The following is a 22,038-nucleotide window of genomic DNA, read 5'->3' as shown; positions in this document are numbered from 1 at the left end:
TCGGACTTTTGGGTTAACTGAAACAGCACTGGCCGCAGCTCGGGTGACCGCAAAAATTCGCATGGTAGCGCATTATATAGCTGAACAATGGGTGAGTTGCTCGTCTTTTCGTTCACTCCTTTAAATGCTTACATACGCCGATACAGCCATTCCCACGCCTCCCAGGTCACCTTCGCCCACACCAAATCCGGTACGCATTTGCGTAACAGGCGCTGCTGGTCTGGTCGGCTCCCAACTTTGCCAGTATCTCTTGTCGGTTGGACATTCTGTCGTTGCGCTGGACATTGTCCCTACTGACAGCCCAAAACTTGCTATCAGACCTGAGAGCACGAAACGGTACAAGTACATTGTTGGCTCTGCTGAGGACTATGAGATATACAGGGATGCGTGTAGAGGGTGCGATGGGATTGTACATCTGGCAGCGGTCTATACGAGACCAGAGAGGCCAGTGCCTGCATGGGTAGGTTATCTGTCTTGTAACTGGCTGACTCGTTATAGCGGGTGCATAATGCCAACGTGGCCATGTCTTACAATACGCTTTCTATTGCTGTCGAGCTCGGAATTAACCGTGTAGCAATGGCTTCTAGTGTGAATGCTATTGGAATGTGTGAGTGTGAGGCTGATGATAGAGCTGACAAACAGTGTACTCGCAACGGCCAAAGTACGACTATCTACCGTTGGATGAGAGCCATCCTTGTCGTCCGGAAGACGCCTATTCTGTGGCCAAATAGTGAGGTTTATGGACTGTACGTTACTGATACTGGGCAGCTTCTGTGAACTGCAGTCTGAATCGTTTGTTCGCCGCTTCCCTTCTCTCCGAATCGCTACCCTTCGCTTCCACGCCGTGGTTCCAATGTCTCATGTCAGCCCCTCTTCCCTCAATGCGTTGGGAGGAGCTTGGAAAGACCTCTGGGGTTGGGTGTCTAATCTTGCCGTGGCACGGTCTTGTCTGCTCTCCCTGACAGCGCCTACCGAGACTTTTCCCGAAGGAACACACGAAGCATTCTTTATCGTCGCCCCTACCATCTGTCAACAGAAAAAGACGCAAGAATTGCTGGAAGGGATGTATCCCGAGTGGAAGAGTGATGAAATGAAGATTCACCTTAGAAGACCGTTCACAAGCAACGAGGGACTTTTCGACTGCTCCAAAGCTGAGAGGATGCTGGGTTGGCGCGAGAATGGTTATTATATGGAAACCTAATACAATGTGTCGAAATATCGTTGTAATAAGACTGAAACTGAATTGGGATTATTGTCCTGTAGATGTCGATATGTCTCCTCTGTACTCAGTGCTGCGGTAATTACGTAACTGTCATGCATAATGATTCGCTCGTTGATCACTAGGTATTTCGGCAGTATATGTATTTTTTATGCAATTACGTAAACACAATTTCGGAGGTAGGCGGCACTCGCCACATCTGCGTAAAGATTCCAGCAAAGGAGATCTCAGCGTCCAGCGTCTCGGACAAAAATGAGCTAGGCACCCGACAGTCACCTCCCAAAAGTGGCGACTATCGGATAGTATGTCCGGACATCCCCATATGGATGACATGTCTGGGAATATTTGCAACTCATTTTTAAAAGTATACAGTCATTTTGTTCAATAATTCATCCCAATCTCTACCTTGGAAAGAGAGAATTTTTCTCGTTTGCCGCGACGACACCGTACTCAAGGTTTACTCATCCACAATTCTGTTATCGTTTGCTTGAGTATTCGCTGGCGGATGGCATTTTGGTGATTAGATACTGTGCTAATCTAGAGAAAAAAAACTACAGCGCGAAGAACGCGTCGACTTTTTGGGAACAGCGTTGTACAAAGCAAGCTGGGCATGGCGAATCAAGACGACGGCACGTTGCAACGGCCAAAAGTATCTACCGTGGATTTTGCCAGCGAGCCTGCCACCGCGGTATTGAACGGACCGCCACAGACCACAGAAGAGTGGGATCGGTTCATAACGAGGTGAGCTGTCGCTCATCGTTTGACATGACTAACTGGAATAGTTATGCTCTGGGTGATCTTGGATCTTATTCATTCACTGTATCTTCGCCTAAAAATTTACATGATGTCGCTCCTAAACCTGACCCATTCATTGAGCCTATCGCTGACGGCGGGTCTGGTGTCGATCTGCATGACACGACCTCTTCTTCTGATACTAGCGGAAACGAACCGTTGATGGTTCATACCAAAGTGTCTTCCTCAGGACCTGCAAATCAAGATCCTGACATTCCCAATATTGCAGCAGAGAACCTCTCTGGTAGGACACAATCACCAAAAACTTGTTCGCCAACTGAAAATGACAAACCGGACAAGGGTAGGGGACAGGAAATGTCTATGGAAAATATGAACAAGCTCAGGCAGGAACAATGTAGGGAGAGTATAAGCGGCAAGACGTTGCATGCAGGCAGCAGGAAGGGCAAGGAAAAAAAGCGAGACAAGGTGATGCTGCGAGAAGGAGAGAAGGATGGCAACTCCTCATCTGATGATGAGGCTGCTCAACCGCCAAGGCGAAAACCTCCTCGTCGTCCAAGGTCACGTGGATCTTGGGTAAGCAAACACGCGCCATCTCTCAGCGGGTCTTTAGCCCGCCTAGATGGGTTTGGATCTTTAGAGCCGTCACCCTTCGAATCGGGCACCAATACATCTGCATCAATATCACTGACTGATATGGTCATGGATCATGCAGCTGAAAGGGTGCGCGTGAGAGATTTTTTTGAAAAAAATGGCTATCTTCCTGCGCCACGTCCAAACTATAAGGCCATGTGTTGTCGGATGAGAGTTATTCGTCGACTAGGTCTTGATCGGCCCGAGACTTTTCATCGCAACACCCTTGACCGACTCACTCGCCTTGCGCAATCGTTTTTCAAAACCCAATGTGCAATGATAAGCATCATCACGAAAACAAAGCAAATTTTTCTATCCGAGATTGGATTCAACGGACAACCGATCAACTTTGACGAATCCTTTTGTTGCCATGCAATTATGACACCAAAAACAAGTGATCAATGTTTTGTGGTTTGCGATACAGTTCAAGACTGGCGATTCCGGAAGAATCCATTAGTTGATGAGAGGAGAGGAGCATACAGATTTTATGCCGGCTCGCCTCTGAGAGTAGGACAAGGCTCTAAAGAAGTCGTCATTGGTGTTTTGTCTGTTTTGGACGATAAGCCAAGAGAGTTCCTACCAGACCAAAGAACCCTTTTGGCCGATCTAGCCAGTTGCGTCGTGAGCGAGTTGGAGTTGCTCTATTCTCAGCAAGCGTCCATTGAAAGCGCCAAGCTTCACAAAGTGTCCGTCGATTTTCTACGTCGTTCGCTCAAACATCGGCCACTTGAGAGAGCTGGGAAATCTCTTCAAGAAACCGTATCTAGTACGGGCTCTGGGACATCAACCATCGGTTCTTCAATTCTTCGCGACGGCACAGACCATAAGCGTATTCAAGGTGCTGATTCACAACAATTCAGCGAGACGCTAGACATATACGATGAAGCTTGTCAAGAAATACGAGTTGCCTTGAATGCCTATGCTGTCGCAGTGGTAGACCTCTCACAATTCCACTTGTTCTACCCTGCCTATCAAAATTCCTCGACTGCAGGCGAATCGACGCGTGCGGGGTCACTCAACGCTCAGGGAAATGGTGATATTACCAACAAGACACCGCCAGGCGAATCATCTGTCGCCACTGCTCGTCCGTCAAGCTCAAACTCCTCAAGTCGTTCTGCCACGGAGGAAGGAGGAGAAGGTGGCGGCTATTCGTGGAGCTCAAAGTATAAAAACCCTCGTCCGACGTGCCCTGAGAGTGATCCTCTAGCCCCAAGTCGGAATCCCCAAGTTTTGTTCATTCCTCCGGGGCCACAATGGGTTTCAAAAAGGACAAAAGAAGAACGTAATCCCAATCAAGATAATGTGAGTATTGGCCGCATACGCATAGGTGTTGACGACGACGGAAGCTGGCTGTGTTAGGTTATAGTTGTGAACATGAGGGTTTTGCTTTCAATTTTACTCAATCTGCAGCAGCAAAGAAAATTATTGCAGAGTTCATTGTTAACAACGTTGAGGTGTGTTTTTAAAGTGCTTGCCAATACTCTGCTAATAGAATGTCTTCTCAAGACAAGAAAGGTTTGGTACACTCGAGATGATAGTGAAGGTATCGCTCAGAGTATAAATCATCTTATGCCACCTGGGACTGAGACAAGTCTGGCTTTGCCCATTTTTGGTTTTGACGGCCAGGTGCGTCATAAAGTGTGATTATCCCACTTACCATTGAATTCAGGTAGCATTTGCGGTAGTCGCCTGTTGGATAGATCCCCTTTATACTTATCCAGCCGGAGCCATGCAATTTGTTGAAACTATTGCTGGCAGTTTACTGGCATCCGGTGAGTATCCAATGGACAATTGGACTGTCATACTAATTTAGGTTACCGGTCAGTTTTGAAGGAAAAGCTCCATCAAGCGGAACGTGCCCAGCTCCACTTTGCTTCGGCGGCAAGCCACGAATTACGTACGCCCTTACATCAGATCAACGCTGCTGCCAACCTTTTGCGCTCTTTCCTCCACCCGGTCCTAGAGCCGTCTGAATTGTCCCATATCGAATCATCCGTTATCACTCCTGAAGACAGAATAGAAATCTTGGCACAACTAGAGATTATTGAGTCAAATGGTATTTCTCTAGGCGGCATCCTTGAAAATATAATAGATACTCTTGACATTGGAAAGATGGCCCTAAAGATAGAGAATCCTCTAGGAAAGTCGTTTAATTTGGACAAGGCGAATGCTATTCAACCTAGGAACGGCAATAATGTCATTCAACTGACTGATGTACTGGAAAAAGTCGTAGATGACGCAATGGAACTGGAGGCAAAGACGCGGAGGATTGCAGGCTTGAGAGGTTTGGTAGATGTAGAAGTGATTTTGGAAATTATACCAAGAGTAAGGGGAGGCTGGCTTATGTGCCAGGATCCAGGACCTATCGCTAGAGCGTTAGGCAAGATTATCCACAACGCAGTCAAGTTTACAGAAAAGTAAGTCCCCTAGTAAACAAAAAATATTGGCTGATTTAAATTCGAGGGGCCATGTACATATCACTGTGCAAGACATCTCCAGAGAGTTTATTCTACCTATTGGGTTTGACAATTCTATAAATGTCTCAACCGTGTCAATCGATATTAAGGATACAGGAAGAGGCAGTGAGTCATGCAACAAATATCTCAATCTCTCTTGCTGATAAACGTAGTGTCCGCCGACTTTCTTGATAGTGAAGTTCTTCGACCGTTTAGCAAGGAGGATCCTTTCACATCTGGTTCCGGCCTAGGTCTTGGGCTTGCTCAACGCATGGTAGAGCTTCTCGGTGGCAAGCTTGCTATTGCATCATCTGTTGGCAAGGGTACACTGGTTCACGTGGAAGTCCCTCTCCGCCTTCTCAATGGTGATAGCAACTCAGACCAAGATGATCTATGTCAAAACGATACCACATCTGACGCCGACAACGAAACACTGCCTGTTCGTCAAGACGGTATCTATCTGGCTGGATGGATGGATTCAAAGCAATCAAGTATACGAAGAGTTGGCAAGTGCCTCACACGACAACTCAAAGTGCACAAATGTCGCGTTGTATCAGAGATCAATTTTGCCAGTTTGATTGTAATACCAGAGGACACCATAGGGGATACCAGATTAGCTGACCTATGCCAAAGAGCTAGGCCTAACGTGCAGGTGATTATCCTGGAGCGGAATCAATTCAAATATGAGCAAAGGCATTCTCAAAGCCCTGTGCATACCCATGCACATACATCTCAAGCATCGATTAGCCCAACCAAGGCGCCACAACCCATACGCCATGCGTCAGATTCTGCATCTGTCAAAGATCAAGAATACCTTAGCTCTATACCTATTATTCGCCTCCCAAGGCCGTTACGTCCAAGTGTCCTTCGACGTATTATGGAACCTCCACCGCCGCCTATGCGGGAACCAGAACACTACGTCTTAGATGTTGTAGGAGGAGATGAGGCGAGAGTGGAAGCGAAAATACTTAGACCGCCAATGTCGGGCACTGATAGTAACATAGCATCATCGCCGTTACCTTTTTTGGAAGAGCACCCTTCCCCCACCGGATCAGTGACCTCCCAACCTGTTTCTCAAAATAGCGACACGACTACTCCTCTCAGCAACGACGACACGACCACTACAGTCTGTGGACCTCTCAAAAGTCAAATCAAGGCTGAAGGCCTCTCTACCCGTGAACCAACGGTATCGTCCAAAATGCCGTTTGTCAGTGAATCTAGTCAAGACAAGTTCAAGCGCGAGGATAATACCACAAGTGGTAACAATTCTCAAGCATCTTCCTCGGCCCATGACTTAAACGATGAGAGTATGAAGAGGCCGGAATTGAAGGAAGCTGGATCGGGCTTTGAGCAAACTATCAGACCAAATAGTGCTGTAAACGGTGCAACATTAAAAGGTAAGTAATGTCTCGTCTAGAAAGGTTTTGCTAATGCCATATTAGTTTTGGTGGTAGAAGATAATGCAATTAATCGGAAAATTTTGACAACAATGCTTAGGCGAGCTGTAAGTGTTGATAACAAATCCCTAGGCTGTTGCTGATACGTCGCTCAGTCTTGTCAATATGCTGAGGCCTCCGATGGCGTAGAAGCTGTTCAACAGTTTGCTTCATATGAACCACATCTAGTACTCCTCGATATCACCATGCCTCGTAAAGATGGCTTCACAGCAGCAGCGGAGATACGCCAGTTAGAAACGAAGCGGCCTGTGCTTGCCGGTAGTCTTCCTACAACTCCTGCCGAGGAAATGGATGAATTAGGAGACGCCATTGCGGCACTCGGAGTCAAGAACGAGAATCCTTTACCCTTGACAGGCTTTCCAATAGCAAAAAGCGGGAAGAAGAGAGCAAGAATTATTGCGGTGACTGCGCTGAGCGCCGAACAGCATAAACGAAAGGGCCTCTATGAGTGCGGGATTGATCATTGGTTGACCAAGCCATTGAGCATGAGTCTACTAAGATCAATGATTGAGCAGTTAAAGCAAGAACTAAGAGAAGCTAGTGAAGTGGCATCTGTAGAATGAGTGAACGCCGAGTGTATATTTCAAAGCAAATGCGGCAGGCCAAGTCTTGAGCTTGGAAAGACAATACTGGTGTGGCCATTACCATTCTTTCCATTGCATATTGAGCAATTTAATTATAGATGCAAACAATAGCAATCGCTTGTGATTATCTTCTACTAAAGATTGATTGATTCGTAGTATTGAAATTTTCGCTAAGCTTTTCGAGCCACTTTTTCATAATGTAGTGAGCATTCTCTAAAGTTTGAAAGAACTTCCCCACCCATTTCTTGTCTACAAGCGTTTCTTTGCTCAAGACAGTCCGACACGTTTTCATCAGATTGGGCATGAAAGCTTGACTATACATTGTGGTCGTTAAGTGACAGATTACTCACCAATAGACATTCTCGGGCGAACAGTATTGAATAAAATATTTGTCTTAGCACCAAACAAAGCAACGTCCACAGTGTGACTAGAAGTATGTCGGCTTCAGCTCGTCTGGTCGTTAATGGTCGGATATGAGAGTAGCTGGTTTTACAAAGTCATTTGACGGGATCAGGGGCTGTATGTGAAACCCCTTGTATGTGGATTGACGCGAGGAAAGACTTTGATCCTTCTTACTGGATCCTTAGCCCCTCTTCACACAACCTCAGGCTGAGATGATCTACAATTCACTTTAGAGTCTTCGACTTTGGATGGATACTTAGACTGAACAGAGACATAAAAGCTCTTCAAGCGCATCTCTTATTCTTTCAAGCAAAAGCGCCACCTGGGAATGGCAGGGCGTAAGAGCGATTTGTCTTATCTAGAGGCTGAGCAGAAGGTATCTTGAAAAAACAAAAACTTCTTCTCATCAGTGTACCACAGGTAGCGAAAAAAGTCAGTAAGAGCGATACAGACCTTTCGTTAGCTTTGTAAAGGTAAAAGGAGCGATATTCTACAGACACAAGTCATAAGTAGGTTATGTTAGCGTCAACACGGCCATGGTAGGAAAAGATGGTGAGTGTACAGAGCTGGGAAACCGCCGCTGTCCTATAATGAGATCTGTTGTAGAATTTTCCAAAGGATTTGCCTCTATATGCTCACCTTTTCTTACGACTGACTTATTTACATATGAAGAAGAGAAATTAAAGATATAAATGCAAAGTAGGAAGGGACATTTAGTGCCACATTCTCTATCGCCGCCACGTGTCGACCACGTGGCATATGTTGAGTTCATTGTTGACAAGACTAATTGTAATTTACTAATTATAATTGTTATTACAGACTTATTCCTAATCTCAACCACTAAAATATACAATGGCAGAAAGCGCAGCATTGCAAGCATTGCAAACGCTATACCACAACCCAGATACCGAAGCAAAGCAGAGAGCAAATAAATGGCTAGAAGAGTTTCAACATGGTGTATGTGAGATGGGATATAAAGGCGTCCACTAATGATTCTCTAGGCGGAGGCCTGGCAGATTTGCCATTCGCTACTCAACGCACACGAAGCACCCTTGGAGAGTCGTCTGTTTTCTGCCCAAACTCTGAGAGCCAAGGTGTGTCTTTCTCTAATTTTGTTGGCGCTCGAGCTCATATTTGACTTGAGATAACTTATGACCTCTCGCAACTGCCCCGAGAACAGCTGCTGCCGCTTAGAGACTCTTTGATAGGTATCCTGGCTCCTCTCAGCCAACCTTCTGCACCATCCGGATCGAGAGCAGTCTTACTGCAATTATGTCTTGCCCTTTCAGATCTCGCTCTTCAGATGCCAGAATGGGAGAATGCGGTTGGGACAATGATTGATCGATTTGGGAGCGATCCATCGACTGTCGCGGTGCTTTTGACGTTCCTCAAGACATTGCCGGAGGAAGCTACAAATCCGCGAATACCTTTAACACCAGAGGAGGCTCAAATGCTTCTCAGCAAACTGGTCAGCGGTTCGGCAGAAAGAGTGTTGGAGCTCTTGACAATATACATACAGGCAGAGGGTGGGTCTCTCCTCTCTTTGGCATGGCACTGACCTGTCAACAGGTGTAACAATACCTATCCAAATTGCTGTTTTTGAGGCTTTACGAAGTTGGCTTCAAGCTGGCGAAATGAATACCACTCAAGTTGCTGCCACTCCTCTCTTTGATGCCGCTTTTCACGCTCTAGCATCTGATCAACTCTTTGACTCTGCCGTCGATGTTATCTGTGACCTTATACATGAGACTCAAGAGTTACAGGACAACATGCAGGTCGTTCAACAAATTATCCCTCGAATAGTTGCGTTGAGGCCTGAGTTGGACACACACAAAGATGATCCAGACAGGGTTAGGGGATATTGTCGAATACTTTGTGAAGCGGGAGAATGCTACACGAGCCTTGTCGTACAACACCCGGCCGACCTGTTATCGCTAGTTCAGGCAATTGCTGAATGCGCTGCCTACCCCGATCTTGATATTGTACCCATCACCTTTTACTTTTGGTATGCTCTTTCAGAAGCACTAGACCGACAGCCAAATTATAGAGAAAATCCCATCTTTCAACCCATTTTGGACATTTTTGTAACTCTTCAATCAGTGATTATCGGCCATTTGCACTTTCCAAACGATGAAGAACAGCAAACGGCACAGGAAAAGGACGAATTCAGGACATTCAGGCATAGAATGGGGGATACACTCAAAGACTGCTGTCATGTGTTAGGGGCAAGCGCTTGTCTCATGAAATCTTATGATTTGATCGTCGCCGCCATGTCTAAACCTTCTCCGTCATGGCAGGAAATTGAAGCGCCCTTGTTCTCTATGAGATCTATGGGCGCTGAGGTGAATCCCAACGATGACGAAGTCCTACCTCATATCATGGATCTTTTACCCAAGCTTCCCGATCACCCCAAAATTCGATACGCTGCAATTCTTGTGATTTCAAGATACTCACAGTGGATCAACCGACATCCTGACAACCTTGCTTTCCAACTTCAGTATGTTTCTGCTGGTTTTGAGGTTAACGACGATCAAGTTACAGCTGCTGCTGCGCATGCTATGAAGTTTATCTGTCAGGATTGCACATCGCATCTAGTTCCCTATCTGCCTCAATTGTATACGTTCATGGTTGGTGTTGGTGACAAGCTGGATCAGGCAGATACTGTGGAAGTGTGCGAAGCTATTGGGTACATCATTGATGGCATGCCTTCAGATGCGGCAGCGCAAGCTTTGCAGCAATTCTGTGAGCCACTCATTCAAAGGATTCAAACCGTTGCGACTGCACCGGGAGATGTACCAGAGAATGAATTAGAAAAGGCGTCGGACGCCCTTGAGCAAATTGACGCATACCTTACCATTGTTCGAACCTTAGAACCTGTCCCAGAAACTTGTTATCCTACTTGTGGTGTTGTATACGGCATATTGGACGCAATGTTGGCAAAGTATGCCAAGATCTACCATATTTCTGAGAAAGTAGGATCTGTCCTTCGTCGAGGTTTAACCTTTTTTCCCCTTACTGCACTTGACCCTATCCTTCCATCGCTTATACAGCGCATGTCAATTGCATTTGAAGAAACAGGTTATGCCTCGTACTTGTGGATAATTGGTAAAATAGCAGATAAATTCGGGGATGCCGCACAACGACCTGGAGGAGAAGGAATTAGGGATATGTTGGTAAAAAGTTTTGAAGGAGTGACTAAAGGCTTGGCAAGGATACTGGAAGGGAAGTTAGCTGTCGAAGTCCCGGATGGTGCGTTTCGCAGTGGAGCGCTTGAATACTAAGCTAATTCTCACAGTGATGGATGACTATATCCATCTACTCTTGCCATACTTGACCCAGCTTCCTGCAATCTACTCCTCTCCTCATCTCTCATTAGCAATCTCTCACACTTTGCAGGCTCTTACATGTCACGCACCAGAAATCATCCTTGTATCTCTTGATGTTCTCTCCTTATTGGCCTCTAAACTTGCTGATACTCAGACTTCCCACCTCTTACAACCCATTTTTGCACAATACGGTCCTGCTATCGTATCAATACTACTCAAGGGAGTGGTTACTGATTTCCCTGAAGATTCTTCTGACCAAGTTCAGAGTATTATGGGGTCATTGGCAGAGACTGTGGCTGTGGAGGCAGTTGAGAATTGGATGAGAGAGGGATTACAGGGTGTGGCTGGGTACGTGGTACCTGCTGCTGATAAAGAAGCCTTTTTGAGTCAAGTGCACGAGTATGTATAATTTGCTGAGTGTTGCTACTACCCAAAGATTTGCTAATTTCCGTGCCTATAGGTGTATGATTGAAGGTAAACCAGACAAGGTTAGGTGGGCTATCATGAATCTTGTGCGTGCTGCGCGCAGAGCGAGGGAAAGGGGAAGACAGGCTCGCAAAAGTCTTGGGACAAATGTTTAATTTGCATGTGAGACAGGATGGTGTGGGCGAAATCAATTAATTAGAAGACTCTTCAACAAGGCGTAGGATAAGGCGACGGTCATATGTGAGCATGGACAGTCGACGCATTAACGACCTCAGAGAGGCGTTCAAACGAGTATTGAGTCTAGGCCATATACGTAGATTTAACTTTCGGCATAGGCATGGGCATACATTTTACCTTGTGTGGAGTAGACAATATTAAGATTGGTGGATATTTAAGGGGCATCGTGGAAAGATGGTAGATCATCCATTATTTCTTTCGTGGAGTTATAACCTTTCTAGGGGTTTTTGTAGAGATGTCATTCGTGAGTGTGAACAACTATGCCATCTTGAGTATCGAGAGTCGTCTCCAAGCTCCTCAATATTAATTAGGCGAGGCAGCATCAAGTGTTGGTGGTTCTTATTCTATACCTACACTTGATAATGATTATATTGCAAGAATATTTTCAATATAAATAATTGAGAATAAATTTGTGACTGGACAAGCTGTTACAAATTACATTCATAATACGGCTGAGTGTATGGCCTGGCAAGGATAATGCAGAAGATACCATCCAAATCATCTCGAAAACAAGACTCTTTATCAAACGTGATACGACATGGTGCGGCAGTCAAATTTCTATTACCTGAATACCTTTTCTTGTTAGTAGTCGAGAACAGTGTCATCACCATCTAGGCAGAAGATTCATAACATAAGGTGATCTGGAGATAAACAACCGTCATACAGAGAAGAGGTTATGCATCCGGGCAACACAGGTATCACAACCTGGAGAAGAAAAAATCGCAAAAAATAGAATTACCAAAACACAATTTACACAAGATATAAAACATGAATGATTGGCTGAAGTCATTCTCATTTTTTTAGAGTACTGAGGCAAAACAGCTCTTACGAACAGTATATAACGGAATGAGAGAATAAGCTCAACATTGTGATATGAATGTTATAACGGGGAGCTTGTGAGGAATGTGTTTGTAGATTAGTAGTAATGATAGATTAAATGTCGTTTGATCAGACTGATAAGAAAAGGTCAGAAAATAAAGGTCGATAAAAAGAAACATACGGTTAATTACGCTACATATCTCTGTAGTATTGTCTTGTCCATATCTTATACGCTACACGACAATGAAGTATCACATGCCCATACTCATTAGCCGCTCTCTCTCCCCTCTTTCCTGAAACATGCCTATCACATATGGACCTCCCTGGTCCTCATTAGACCCCGGAGCTCCTTGATGAGGATGAGATGCTCCTTGGTGATGCATTTGGGAATGAACTCCGGGAGGGGCTACAGGATGACTGTTGGGTGTAGGAGGGTAATAGTATCCTGCCTCAGGGGGCGGATGTGGATAATAGTGAGGCTGGCGATACTCTGGAGGGATATGGAAGCCCGCAGATAGAGGAGACTGTAAGGTAGGCTCTACTATCCTAGAATGTTGGCTATGGGGCGTTTGGGGTCGGTGCATATCCGGCATAGGAGGTACAGGGGGTATCTCAATGTTTGGCAAGTCTCCTGAACCGGGGTCGCTAGAGTTAGGCGCAGAAGTAGAGGCTTGACGTCGCTTGGAGGACGGAAGACGTTTTTTGGGTCGATTGGTCGGAGAGGAAATTGAGCCACGTCCAAGCGAGGTAGTCGAGTCAAGTTGCTGTTGATGGTGTTGGGCTTGAAGATGTGCTTGAGCCTGAGCCTGAGCCTGTAATTGATGGTGGTGTTGTATTTGACTCTGACTTGCGCTTGCAGCTTGACTAGCTGCCATGGCAGCAGACGCTTCGGCTGTAAGTTTATGAGGACGGATAGCGAGACCACCCTTTTTGGAATTTGTCGCGGGAACGGGGCCACTAAGACGTTCGCCATCGGGTCCATACCCATCAGGCGCATTCAGACAAGCCTGCTCACTGTCAAGTGTTGTTCTGAGTGGAGAGGGTGTGACGTACCTGGATCAGACTTTTCCCTTCGGCTTTTTGTACTAATGGCTGTAATTTACTTGTTGTAAAAGTATATACTAAACCGGTCTCTGACACTACCAACAGCAGTACCTGAGTCCCTGTTAAAATGGACAGTTCGTATGCTTTCTTCATGATACCGGCCTTTCGTTTGGAAAATGTAATGTGTCGACGAGACTTGTCGCCAATGTATTCAATCTTGATCTTGCGTCGACTAGGATTATCTTTTTCCACCTCGAAAGCCGTACCCTCACCCCTTCGACGTTTGGCACCTGTCGAAAGCTCTCCAAGTTCTGTTTCAAGTTAGCAAATTCGAGACTTGCCGTAATGGACTCACCACCATCATCCTCTTCGTCGTCGCCACCTTCCAAGCCTGTTTCTGTTTGAAACATGTCTATTGCTTGCATACCCGATGACGAAGGATGATTTGGTAAATTCGCTGCGCTTGTGGATGGGTGAGGAGGAGTTGGACTGTGGTGGGTTAATGACGGGTTGTCAACATGATGACCTACCCAATGTCAGCACTCTTTTGAGTAGATGAAAAGTGACATACCCAACAGTGATCTGTCATCAATCTCATTCTGATGATCGCTCGTAAAATCCCGCATGTCAACACCCATCCCGTCTGCGCCAAAGTCATGAACCATGTCCATATTGAGTTGATGTTCATCCTTGTCATCTGCAATATAGTCTTCCATCGTTATGGAGACTGTCCTAGGTGATGGATTGATTGATAGTTGAGCATGGGGATGTAACCTTGAGTGGGGCGATGAATGCGCCATTAGCTAAAGAGTGTCAATAGCTATCCAAGACTGTTGTTTGGTTCCTATAAGTTGAATGTTGCCCTATTGGAATGTTTCCGCTTTGGGATGATTTCTTGTTTGTCCCGATGCGATCCTCTCTTGCCTTATTCGCTCCTTTGCCCATAGATTATTGCAACGTCTTAAACTCACTGCGTATGAATAAAAAGCTTGTATGATGGTTGATGAAAATGTAAATGGAAAATAGAGAATACGGATTTATAAAGAGTTTAATTGTTTAGCTAACAGTAGTTGTTTATGTTTTAAACTGTTTAATTAACATTATAACTGTAATTACTAGCTTCGGTAATATTTTTTCCCGATACAGTGGCAGTATTCGTGGATATTACAAACTTTATTCATTTTCCACAGAGTATCATTAGTTTACTTTTCTAATAGATTACGGCGGTGGCCGCCTCCACATTTTACTTTTTTTTTAAAAACTATTTCATTCTATTCTTACTTTTATCTTTTCTCGCTTTTCAAAATGGCAGATTCTAATCTTGCCGCTGAGCTCGACAAAATTCGTCGGCTAGGAAGATCACAGCTTGCTCACCAGTCGAAACCAGCGCAGCTTCTAGAGGCGATAGAGTCAACTATTGCAACGACTCTAGCGTCAACCCCACCATACTCTCCCACCGCTTACTTTACCTCACTGCTGCAATGTCTTGTAAAGGCATGCGAAGACGGAGTGGGAGATGATGAGGAGCTGGCAGAAACAGAAAACATGGGCCAGGGTGCTCTTATCCCTGCCACTCTGTACCTATTTGCCATGGTAGTACCAGAAACTCCCACTCAAGTGATACTCTCAAAACTGTCTCATGTGTTGGAGTGTATTCTTCCACTGTATGAGTGTGCATTGGAACACCCTCCTGCTCTCAGGTCGCTGCTACATATAACCGCGGGACTGATTGCGGTAGCTCCGCTTCAAGTGCTGGCATCCTCGCCATTGTTAAGAAAGGCTTGGAATTATCTGTTGGAAATGAATTTAGACCCACGCCCAAAAGTTCGACACCTCGCTCAGGAAGAGATAAGAAAGATTCTTGTTACTCCTATACCTCCCAAATTGGCCCCTGGAAATCACCCATATTTGCCGCGCGCTAGGGAATGGGTAATGGCTATTCTACAGGAAGAAATTAAGACAGGAGGTAGCAAAAGCAAAAAGACAAGGTTTGCTGATGCTGAAGATGCAGAAGGAAAACGAGCAATATGGGTAGTACAAGGCTTAAGAGGCTGGGTGGCCGTATGGGGCGACGAGGTAAGCTACACGGGTGATTGACATCGCTAACATACACTAGCATCTATCAGCTCTGTGTTCCGCCCTTCTTTCTCTTCCTCCGCTCCCACACCTCACGTCACAGATTTATTCTCTTCTTGCTCTCCTTCTCACTCTTCCTCCAGCAGATGTCACTGCTTCCAAGCCCAGCGTGCTCTCGAATCTCCCTACTATTCTTGAATCTCTTCTTAACTCTCCTCCAGTCGTTTCTGACATGCCTACTTATTTATCGGCCATCTCTACTGCCTTGATAAAAATGTCTTTACAGGACCAATCTCTCCTATCTAGTTTTCTCCCTAAGGCCTTCAATCTTCTTTTTAAGGAAATCCTACTTAACCCCAATGCCCCTCAGACTGCTCTCAACGCTGCTACTGACGCAATCAGTCAAGGCATCATTCGATATTGCATATCCGATGATCAGATTCTTGCTACCCTCACGTACATTCGCCAGGGTTCTCATTTAGCTGGCGCAAGGAAGAAACAAAAAACACCGTTTCTTTGGAAACTCATTGCTTCTCTTACAGACGTCATGAAAACCAACGCTCTTCGTCTTCCGTATCTATTCACTATCCTCACAGCATTGATTTCGCGATTGCGCTTGCGTGTTCTTCCCGGCGAGCCGGCTCAAGCGGATGCTGCTGGTCGAGCGCCTACTGCAGCTCAGGAATTACTGTTGGACTATATCAAGGAAGTTGGGGACTTGCGACATGAGAAGGGATTCGAATGGAGGGACAAGGTAGATGAGGTAGTGGGAATGAGCTTGGAAGTGATTGGTGTTGAAGGAGTACTGAATGAGCTTCCTCTCAATATTGAGCCTGACTCGTGAGTTGTATCGTGCAGTATATAATAGCTCCTAATGCCCAAGATAGATTAGGTATCCCACCTCAACCTGGCCGGGCCTATCTTCTACCGCTCATACGATCTCATACCTCCAATTCTTCCCTTGCATACTTTACTTCTGTCTTCCGCCCTCTCTCTGAGCGTCTGTTTAACCGCAAGATGGCCGCAGAAGAGGCTGGTCGTGCAGGTGAAGCCAAAGTTTGGGAGGTTCTTGTTGGACAAATCTGGGATTCCTGGCCTGGGTTTTGCGAGATGCCAAGGGATATGACAGAAGGCCTCACTCCTGAGTTTTTGGGTTTGATTACCAACTTGCTCTATAGTCAACCTAGCCTTCTTCCGTCTCTGCTTCGAGGTTTGAGTCAACTTGTTTCTTCGACAGAACGCTTGGCCAATTCACAGAATGCCGCAGACCAATTAAGAAAAGAGTTTGGTGTGGATCAAAGCACTGCTCTTGAAAATTTGGCTGTTTTGAAATCACTCGCCAAGGATATGCTATCTGTCCTTCTCAATGTGTTTTCTAAACTTCCTCGAGAATCTAGAGGTATGGTAGGAGAGGTCATTCAGCTGTGGGTGGGTATCATGACAGAGCAAGATGTGATTGAAACGTATCAAACGGTCACCACCCACTTATCCAATTCTCTTGACGACCCTACACCCGCCGCTGAAGGGGCTTCTCCTGTATCACACACAATGCTTGACCTATTAATAATCTTCACCCGTTATCTCCCTCCCACCCAATTGCTCGCTCTCTTCACTGCCGCTTCCCAGCCTACGATGCTCTCCCATAGAGACGCCACTGTCCAGAAAAAATCATACCGACTTCTCAAGAGGCTTTTAGAAGCCGATAAGCTTGGTCTTTCCAAAGTTCATCTTGAGCAATTTGTGGTCAAGCTAGGTGAAGCTGGCTCAAATGTCGGTCCAGGAGCCCAACGAGACCGCCTTCAGCTCCTCACTGCCCTAGTCAACTCCTTACCAGGTGATTCGTTGAGCATCATCCCTGAACTGCTTTCAGAGGCGGTCTTGGGCACTAAAGAAGTCAACGAGCGAGCGAGGGATGCGGGCTACGAGCTTTTAGTGGAAATGGGAAAGAAGATGGCGAAAGGAGGCGTTGTTGTGAGACCGACGCCTATTGTCGCAGGAGAGGAAGAAGAAGAGATGGGAGGTGTCCAATGTAAGCTTCTTCTTGCTGTAGATTGAAGAGGGCTTACATAAGTATAACACAGCGGCCGGAACGATTGATGCGAGTGCAGAAGAGTATTTAACCATGGTAGCTGCCGGTCTTACTGGCAACACTCCTCATATGATCAGTGCCTCACTTAACTCACTTTCTCGGTTACTTTTCGAGTTCAAAGGTGGGTAATCGATTGAGTAAAGCAACTATGCTTATTTGATATCGTCAGATTCAATCTCCGCTCAAACTACCTCGGAATTAGTCTCAACTCTGACCGTCTTCCTCACCTCCAAGAATCGAGAAATCATCAAGTCCGCACTGGGCTTTTCCAAAGTTGCAATCGTCTCCTTGCCTGTCGAGGCTCTCCGCCCGCACCTACCTGGTCTCGTCCAAGGCTTATTGGGCTGGGTACACGACCATAAGAATCATTTCAAGAGCAAAACAGTGCATATATTCGAGAGGCTTATCCGTCGATTCGGCTTCGATGAAGTTTTTGCAAACGCTGGAGACAAACATGAAGAACGCAAGGTATTGCAGACAATCAAAAAGAGAAAAGAGAGGGCTAAGAAGCGCAAAGCCAATCGTGACGAGGATGATGAGAAACAAGGTACACCTCGCCAGACGAATGGTAATGCGTTTGACGACATTTTGTACAACTCAGACTCGGATCTTTCTTCTGATGAAGAGGAGGATGAGAGGAACAGACAGTCCACAAAAGGTAAACAACAGAAGGTGATCAAGGGCAAGCAGCAGCAGTCAAAGAGAAAGATGGGGGAAGAAGCCTACATCAGGAATGACCAAGAAGAGCCTATGGATTTGCTCTCAAGATCTATCGCGAGCGGCGTCGCCAGTACGTCTTATGCTCTATGATCAATTCTTGCATGTTGCTTACTGAGATGATGTAGCCACAAATCCTTCTACCCATTCTCGAAAACGAAAACCTGGACAATTTGACTCTAAATTCCAAACTGATAAGTCCGGTAAACTCATAATCAAAGAAGATAATTCAGACAATGAAGCTGGAATGACTGTTGATGCAAAAGAGGGCGCTATTTATCTTGCCAATTCCAAATCTGTTGATGGTGCTCATCGCGATAGTCGAGGTAATCTCAAATTTAACCGCAACACCAAGCGAACACGGGAAGAGGAGAAGAAGATATTTAGTATGATCGACGAGGAAGACGGAAAGAAGCAAAAGATACAGCAAAGGAAACAAATGCGGAAAAAGCTTGGTGAAGAATTTAAATCGAAGGTGTGTCTTGATGCTGCGTCGCGTTTGAAGTGTTGACAGATTAATACAGCGAGGGGGTGGTGATATCAAACGCGTAGATGGCCCTGATCCATACTCTTATGTTCCCCTTGGACAAACTTCTTCTAAAAAGGGCAAGAAGCAGACTTACAATCTTACCAATAAGAAGAAGGGATCCAGACGTTAGTCATGTTTTGGGAGAGAAGTTTAGCTTTCGCTTCCTCATATACCCTTGGATCTTTTGATACATACTCTTGACGCTCTCAACATAGATAGAAACGCTTTAAATCATACGCGGTAAGCGTGCAGATATATCAATTTACGTATAGATTCGCAGTTGGTTCTCAGCAATGAGCTGGAGCAGATAGTAACAAGTCTGTTGGTAAGGCGTCATGATAATTACCTGATGAACGACAGTTATGCAACTTTTTCCTATCCAAGCGTCTATTTTATTATTCTGACTTTTGTTTCTGTGGTCTTCAATCTAGTATCGTATACTAACTCGCCATGCAGTGATCCTCGGTAAGCTGCTTCTCGTCTGAAATCGAAGAGTCCATCGCTTCCTTAGTCTCAGAGAGCTTTGGGGTCTTCCTGGTTTTAAAGGGATCTGGGAGAGAGATTATAGTTTCAAACATTAGTGTCTTCAACCAATCAAGCCTCTAAAAAGTAAAAGGTGGAAGAAGACAAGAGAAAAAGAACAAGATATAATCAATCAAGTATAGGAACTCCGAGATTGCTGTTGGCAGAGGCCGAAAGCATCAGTAACACTAGCAACTTGAACCACTTATGCCGCTCCTCCAAGTAGTTGATATAGTTTGCCGAATTAGCTCAAACTTCTCTTAAAAGTTTCCAGGCGCATTGGAAACTTGGTCGACATTGTTTTCAGATACTATTCTCGCCATCAAATGCATACGAAACCACCAAACATAGACATTGGGGGCTAGTACTGGATTGAGTCTTCTCTCTGAAATTGGATCATCTTGCAAGTCTATATAACTTGGCGTAAAAAGTTTTATCGCTATGCTTGAACTCTACGTCTTTTTGAAGACCTTTACAAACTTGAATCACTGCCTCTACTCGCAATCCATTTCAGCGTTTTAAAGTATAACAATGAATAACACGATGGCGCACAAATGTTATTCAACGCACACTTGTGGCTTGATAACTCAAGCTTGTTAGAAAATACAACATATTAAGAATTCGTGGTGTGTAGCAAAACTGTATTCAGTGCAGCAGTTACAAAGTGTCAAGGTAAACAACAGATACATCTCGCCCTTTTCTCAACTTTAAGCACATTATCCTCTCAATAGCTTACAAAACCCACGTCCCATTCTGAAAACATCCCGCATAACAAACCCAATGTTGATCATACACATGGAATAACCCCCGCTCACGCATCACACGGCTCAAGCCCTCGAGCGAGCGGGTGCGACGCGGATCTATTGAGGTCTTCCATTTAGATATAGTCAAAACTTGAGGTTAATTAATGTTGGCTATGTCCAGGGCTGGACGCGTGAATAACTAGAATAGATTGGAAATGAGAATAAGAGCGAAAAGGGCGAAGGTGTGTGTACATTTTGATTTTTGAACCACTAAACTATGATGCCACTTGGAGACTTCCACTAGAAGCTATCAGCAAGCTTGAATACAGACCGCACTGTAACACGTACCTCGCCCATACTTGAACCCAAATCTGTCCCTTCTCTCATCGCATTTCTATTTTCAAGATCCTCAATCAGTCTCTCCATTGTCATGTCCCATTCCACCACATCCATCTCGCCAGCTTCCAAACTTTCATCCACACTGTCTACCGCACTGCTCCCATACCCAAGACCTAGTTTTAATTCATCAACATCCTCTGATTTTGAAGCTTTGCATACTTGAATCCCCTCGCCCGCTGCAGGGCCCTATCCCAAAAGGAAGAGGTCGCCACTACTGCTGAGTGGCAAGCGAGAGGAGGTATGTCGAGTTTCAAAGCAGAAAAAGTATCGGTATGAGAATCGGATTGAGGAAGGGGTGATGCGGTGTCCAGGCTGGTAGAAGGTTTCTGATCACCTAACAGAGATTGTTTGTAGAATGAAGGGGAAAGAGTCGCTTCCAGGCCGGCTGGAGCCTCAAGAATGGTTTGACAGGTGCCTTCTTTGGAGCCCAAGGAATCAGTTTGCAAGAGAGGTAAACCACCGAGGTTGGACAAGGCCACAACCTGTTTAACCAGGTTTTCCAATAAACCAACTCTCTCTTTTAACGCCTTGTTCTCTTCTCTCAATTGTACGGTGTCATCCCGTGCGTCCAGCATCAGTTGCGACACCATCGAGAGATCCCCAGAGATGTCTGGTTTCACATCAGTCTCCATACCCATCTCAGACGCAAGGTCTACAGAGAGAGGGGCAACACTAGAAAGCTTGACACCAGTGCTACCCACGAGCTCTGATGGTAAGCCAAGATCATTGGCAAGCGAAAGGACGCTCTGGGCTGGAGATGGTTCACGGACCGAGGAAGTTGAAGCAGACAGAGGCTCCTGAAAAGGAGATATAGAGCGACAGAAGGCAGTCGTAACTGATGGCCCAGGTGTATCGTTTTCGCCTCGAAGGGTGCGGTTTTCCGCTTCAAGCTCCACGACACGAGACTCTAGCCAGACCAAATGTTGTTTACGGGCGTTGCGTGATCTCTGTGCTGACTCTCTGTTACGAATAATCTATATAGTGTCAGCCAAATTTTGAAGGATGAGACAACAAAGGATATACCCGGGCTTCCTTTCGGGCGAGCTTGGCGCGTGCCTCCTCGTCCATTTCGACCTCTTCCTCATCACCTGCCTCACTAGAGGCGACACAAGCAGCCTCGGATGCGTCTTGAGACTTTCTCTGCTGCTTGTTGGGGTGAACAAAAGTAGAGGGTGAGCAAGTGGCTGGTCGTTTGGACGAGGAGGCTGTTGTCATGACGGTGGTTGCTGTGTGATGGGTACAATCAAATCAAACGTGGTTATATATGCACAGTGGTGTACAGTGTCTTGTGGGTATACCGTTGAGGAAAGTAGTTGAAAGAGACAAAAAAGGAAAACTATAGATGAAATAGAGATGGAAAGAAAAGATAGAAATTGTGTGGAAAGGGAGGAAGCCAAGGCGGTGAAACGGGATCAAATTGGAAAATAATCACTCCTTATGAGGGAATAATTGATCCCTTTCAGAAAATTTGATCCCGTTACTACCTCAACTCTTTTGTTCTCATAGGCTTGTGACACGTGGAATCTTTGAAATTATTTACTTGTAAGCAAAAATAGTATAATTATGAATGGAATTGACTATACATTATAGTCTGATACATTTTTGTGGCT

The 22,038-nt window shown here is 45.5% G+C and overlaps 6 protein-coding genes across 6 annotated transcripts; 4 read left to right on the top strand and 2 right to left on the bottom strand.

Moving 5' to 3' along the window:
- Positions 1–87: 87 nt before the first annotated feature.
- On the top strand, positions 88–1,201 carry L203_100839 (uncharacterized protein; the record flags this gene model as incomplete). The annotated part of the gene is made up of 5 exons (XM_066210293.1): positions 88–91; positions 147–448; positions 499–588; positions 643–719; positions 769–1,201. 5 exons carry the CDS (start codon positions 88–90, stop codon positions 1,199–1,201), a joined length of 906 nt encoding a protein of 301 aa, XP_066066390.1.
- A 628-nt stretch (positions 1,202–1,829) lies between these two features.
- On the top strand, positions 1,830–7,078 carry L203_100838 (uncharacterized protein; the record flags this gene model as incomplete). Its single annotated transcript, XM_066210292.1, has 10 exons — positions 1,830–1,948; positions 2,002–3,904; positions 3,949–4,056; positions 4,109–4,228; positions 4,272–4,374; positions 4,428–5,019; positions 5,066–5,184; positions 5,232–6,455; positions 6,501–6,562; positions 6,611–7,078. The coding sequence occupies 10 exons, from the start codon at positions 1,830–1,832 to the stop codon at positions 7,076–7,078; spliced, it is 4,818 nt and encodes a 1,605-aa protein (XP_066066389.1).
- A 1,275-nt stretch (positions 7,079–8,353) lies between these two features.
- On the top strand, positions 8,354–11,408 carry L203_100837 (uncharacterized protein; the record flags this gene model as incomplete). Its single annotated transcript, XM_066210291.1, has 6 exons — positions 8,354–8,458; positions 8,503–8,595; positions 8,646–9,027; positions 9,071–10,750; positions 10,797–11,226; positions 11,288–11,408. The coding sequence occupies 6 exons, from the start codon at positions 8,354–8,356 to the stop codon at positions 11,406–11,408; spliced, it is 2,811 nt and encodes a 936-aa protein (XP_066066388.1).
- A 1,030-nt stretch (positions 11,409–12,438) lies between these two features.
- On the bottom strand, positions 12,439–14,153 carry L203_100836 (uncharacterized protein; the record flags this gene model as incomplete). Its single annotated transcript, XM_066210290.1, has 6 exons — positions 12,439–12,443; positions 12,491–12,511; positions 12,575–13,316; positions 13,363–13,664; positions 13,709–13,879; positions 13,925–14,153. The coding sequence occupies 6 exons, from the start codon at positions 14,151–14,153 to the stop codon at positions 12,439–12,441; spliced, it is 1,470 nt and encodes a 489-aa protein (XP_066066387.1).
- Positions 14,154–14,658: 505 nt separating this feature from the next.
- On the top strand, positions 14,659–18,894 carry L203_100835 (uncharacterized protein; the record flags this gene model as incomplete). Its single annotated transcript, XM_066210289.1, has 7 exons — positions 14,659–15,414; positions 15,470–16,269; positions 16,317–17,458; positions 17,511–17,639; positions 17,688–18,308; positions 18,364–18,710; positions 18,760–18,894. 7 exons carry the CDS (start codon positions 14,659–14,661, stop codon positions 18,892–18,894), a joined length of 3,930 nt encoding a protein of 1,309 aa, XP_066066386.1.
- Positions 18,895–20,299: 1,405 nt separating this feature from the next.
- On the bottom strand, positions 20,300–21,643 carry L203_100834 (uncharacterized protein; the record flags this gene model as incomplete). Its single annotated transcript, XM_066210288.1, has 4 exons — positions 20,300–20,329; positions 20,378–20,522; positions 20,588–21,402; positions 21,452–21,643. 4 exons carry the CDS (start codon positions 21,641–21,643, stop codon positions 20,300–20,302), a joined length of 1,182 nt encoding a protein of 393 aa, XP_066066385.1.
- Positions 21,644–22,038: the final 395 nt, after the last annotated feature.

This window comes from Cryptococcus depauperatus, chromosome 1 (assembly GCF_001720195.1).
Source record: "Cryptococcus depauperatus CBS 7841 chromosome 1, complete sequence".
Taxonomy (NCBI): Eukaryota; Fungi; Basidiomycota; class Tremellomycetes; order Tremellales; family Cryptococcaceae; genus Cryptococcus; species Cryptococcus depauperatus.
The sequence above is the reverse complement of the archived record's forward strand: the minus strand, read 5'-3'. Positions and strand labels throughout refer to the sequence as shown.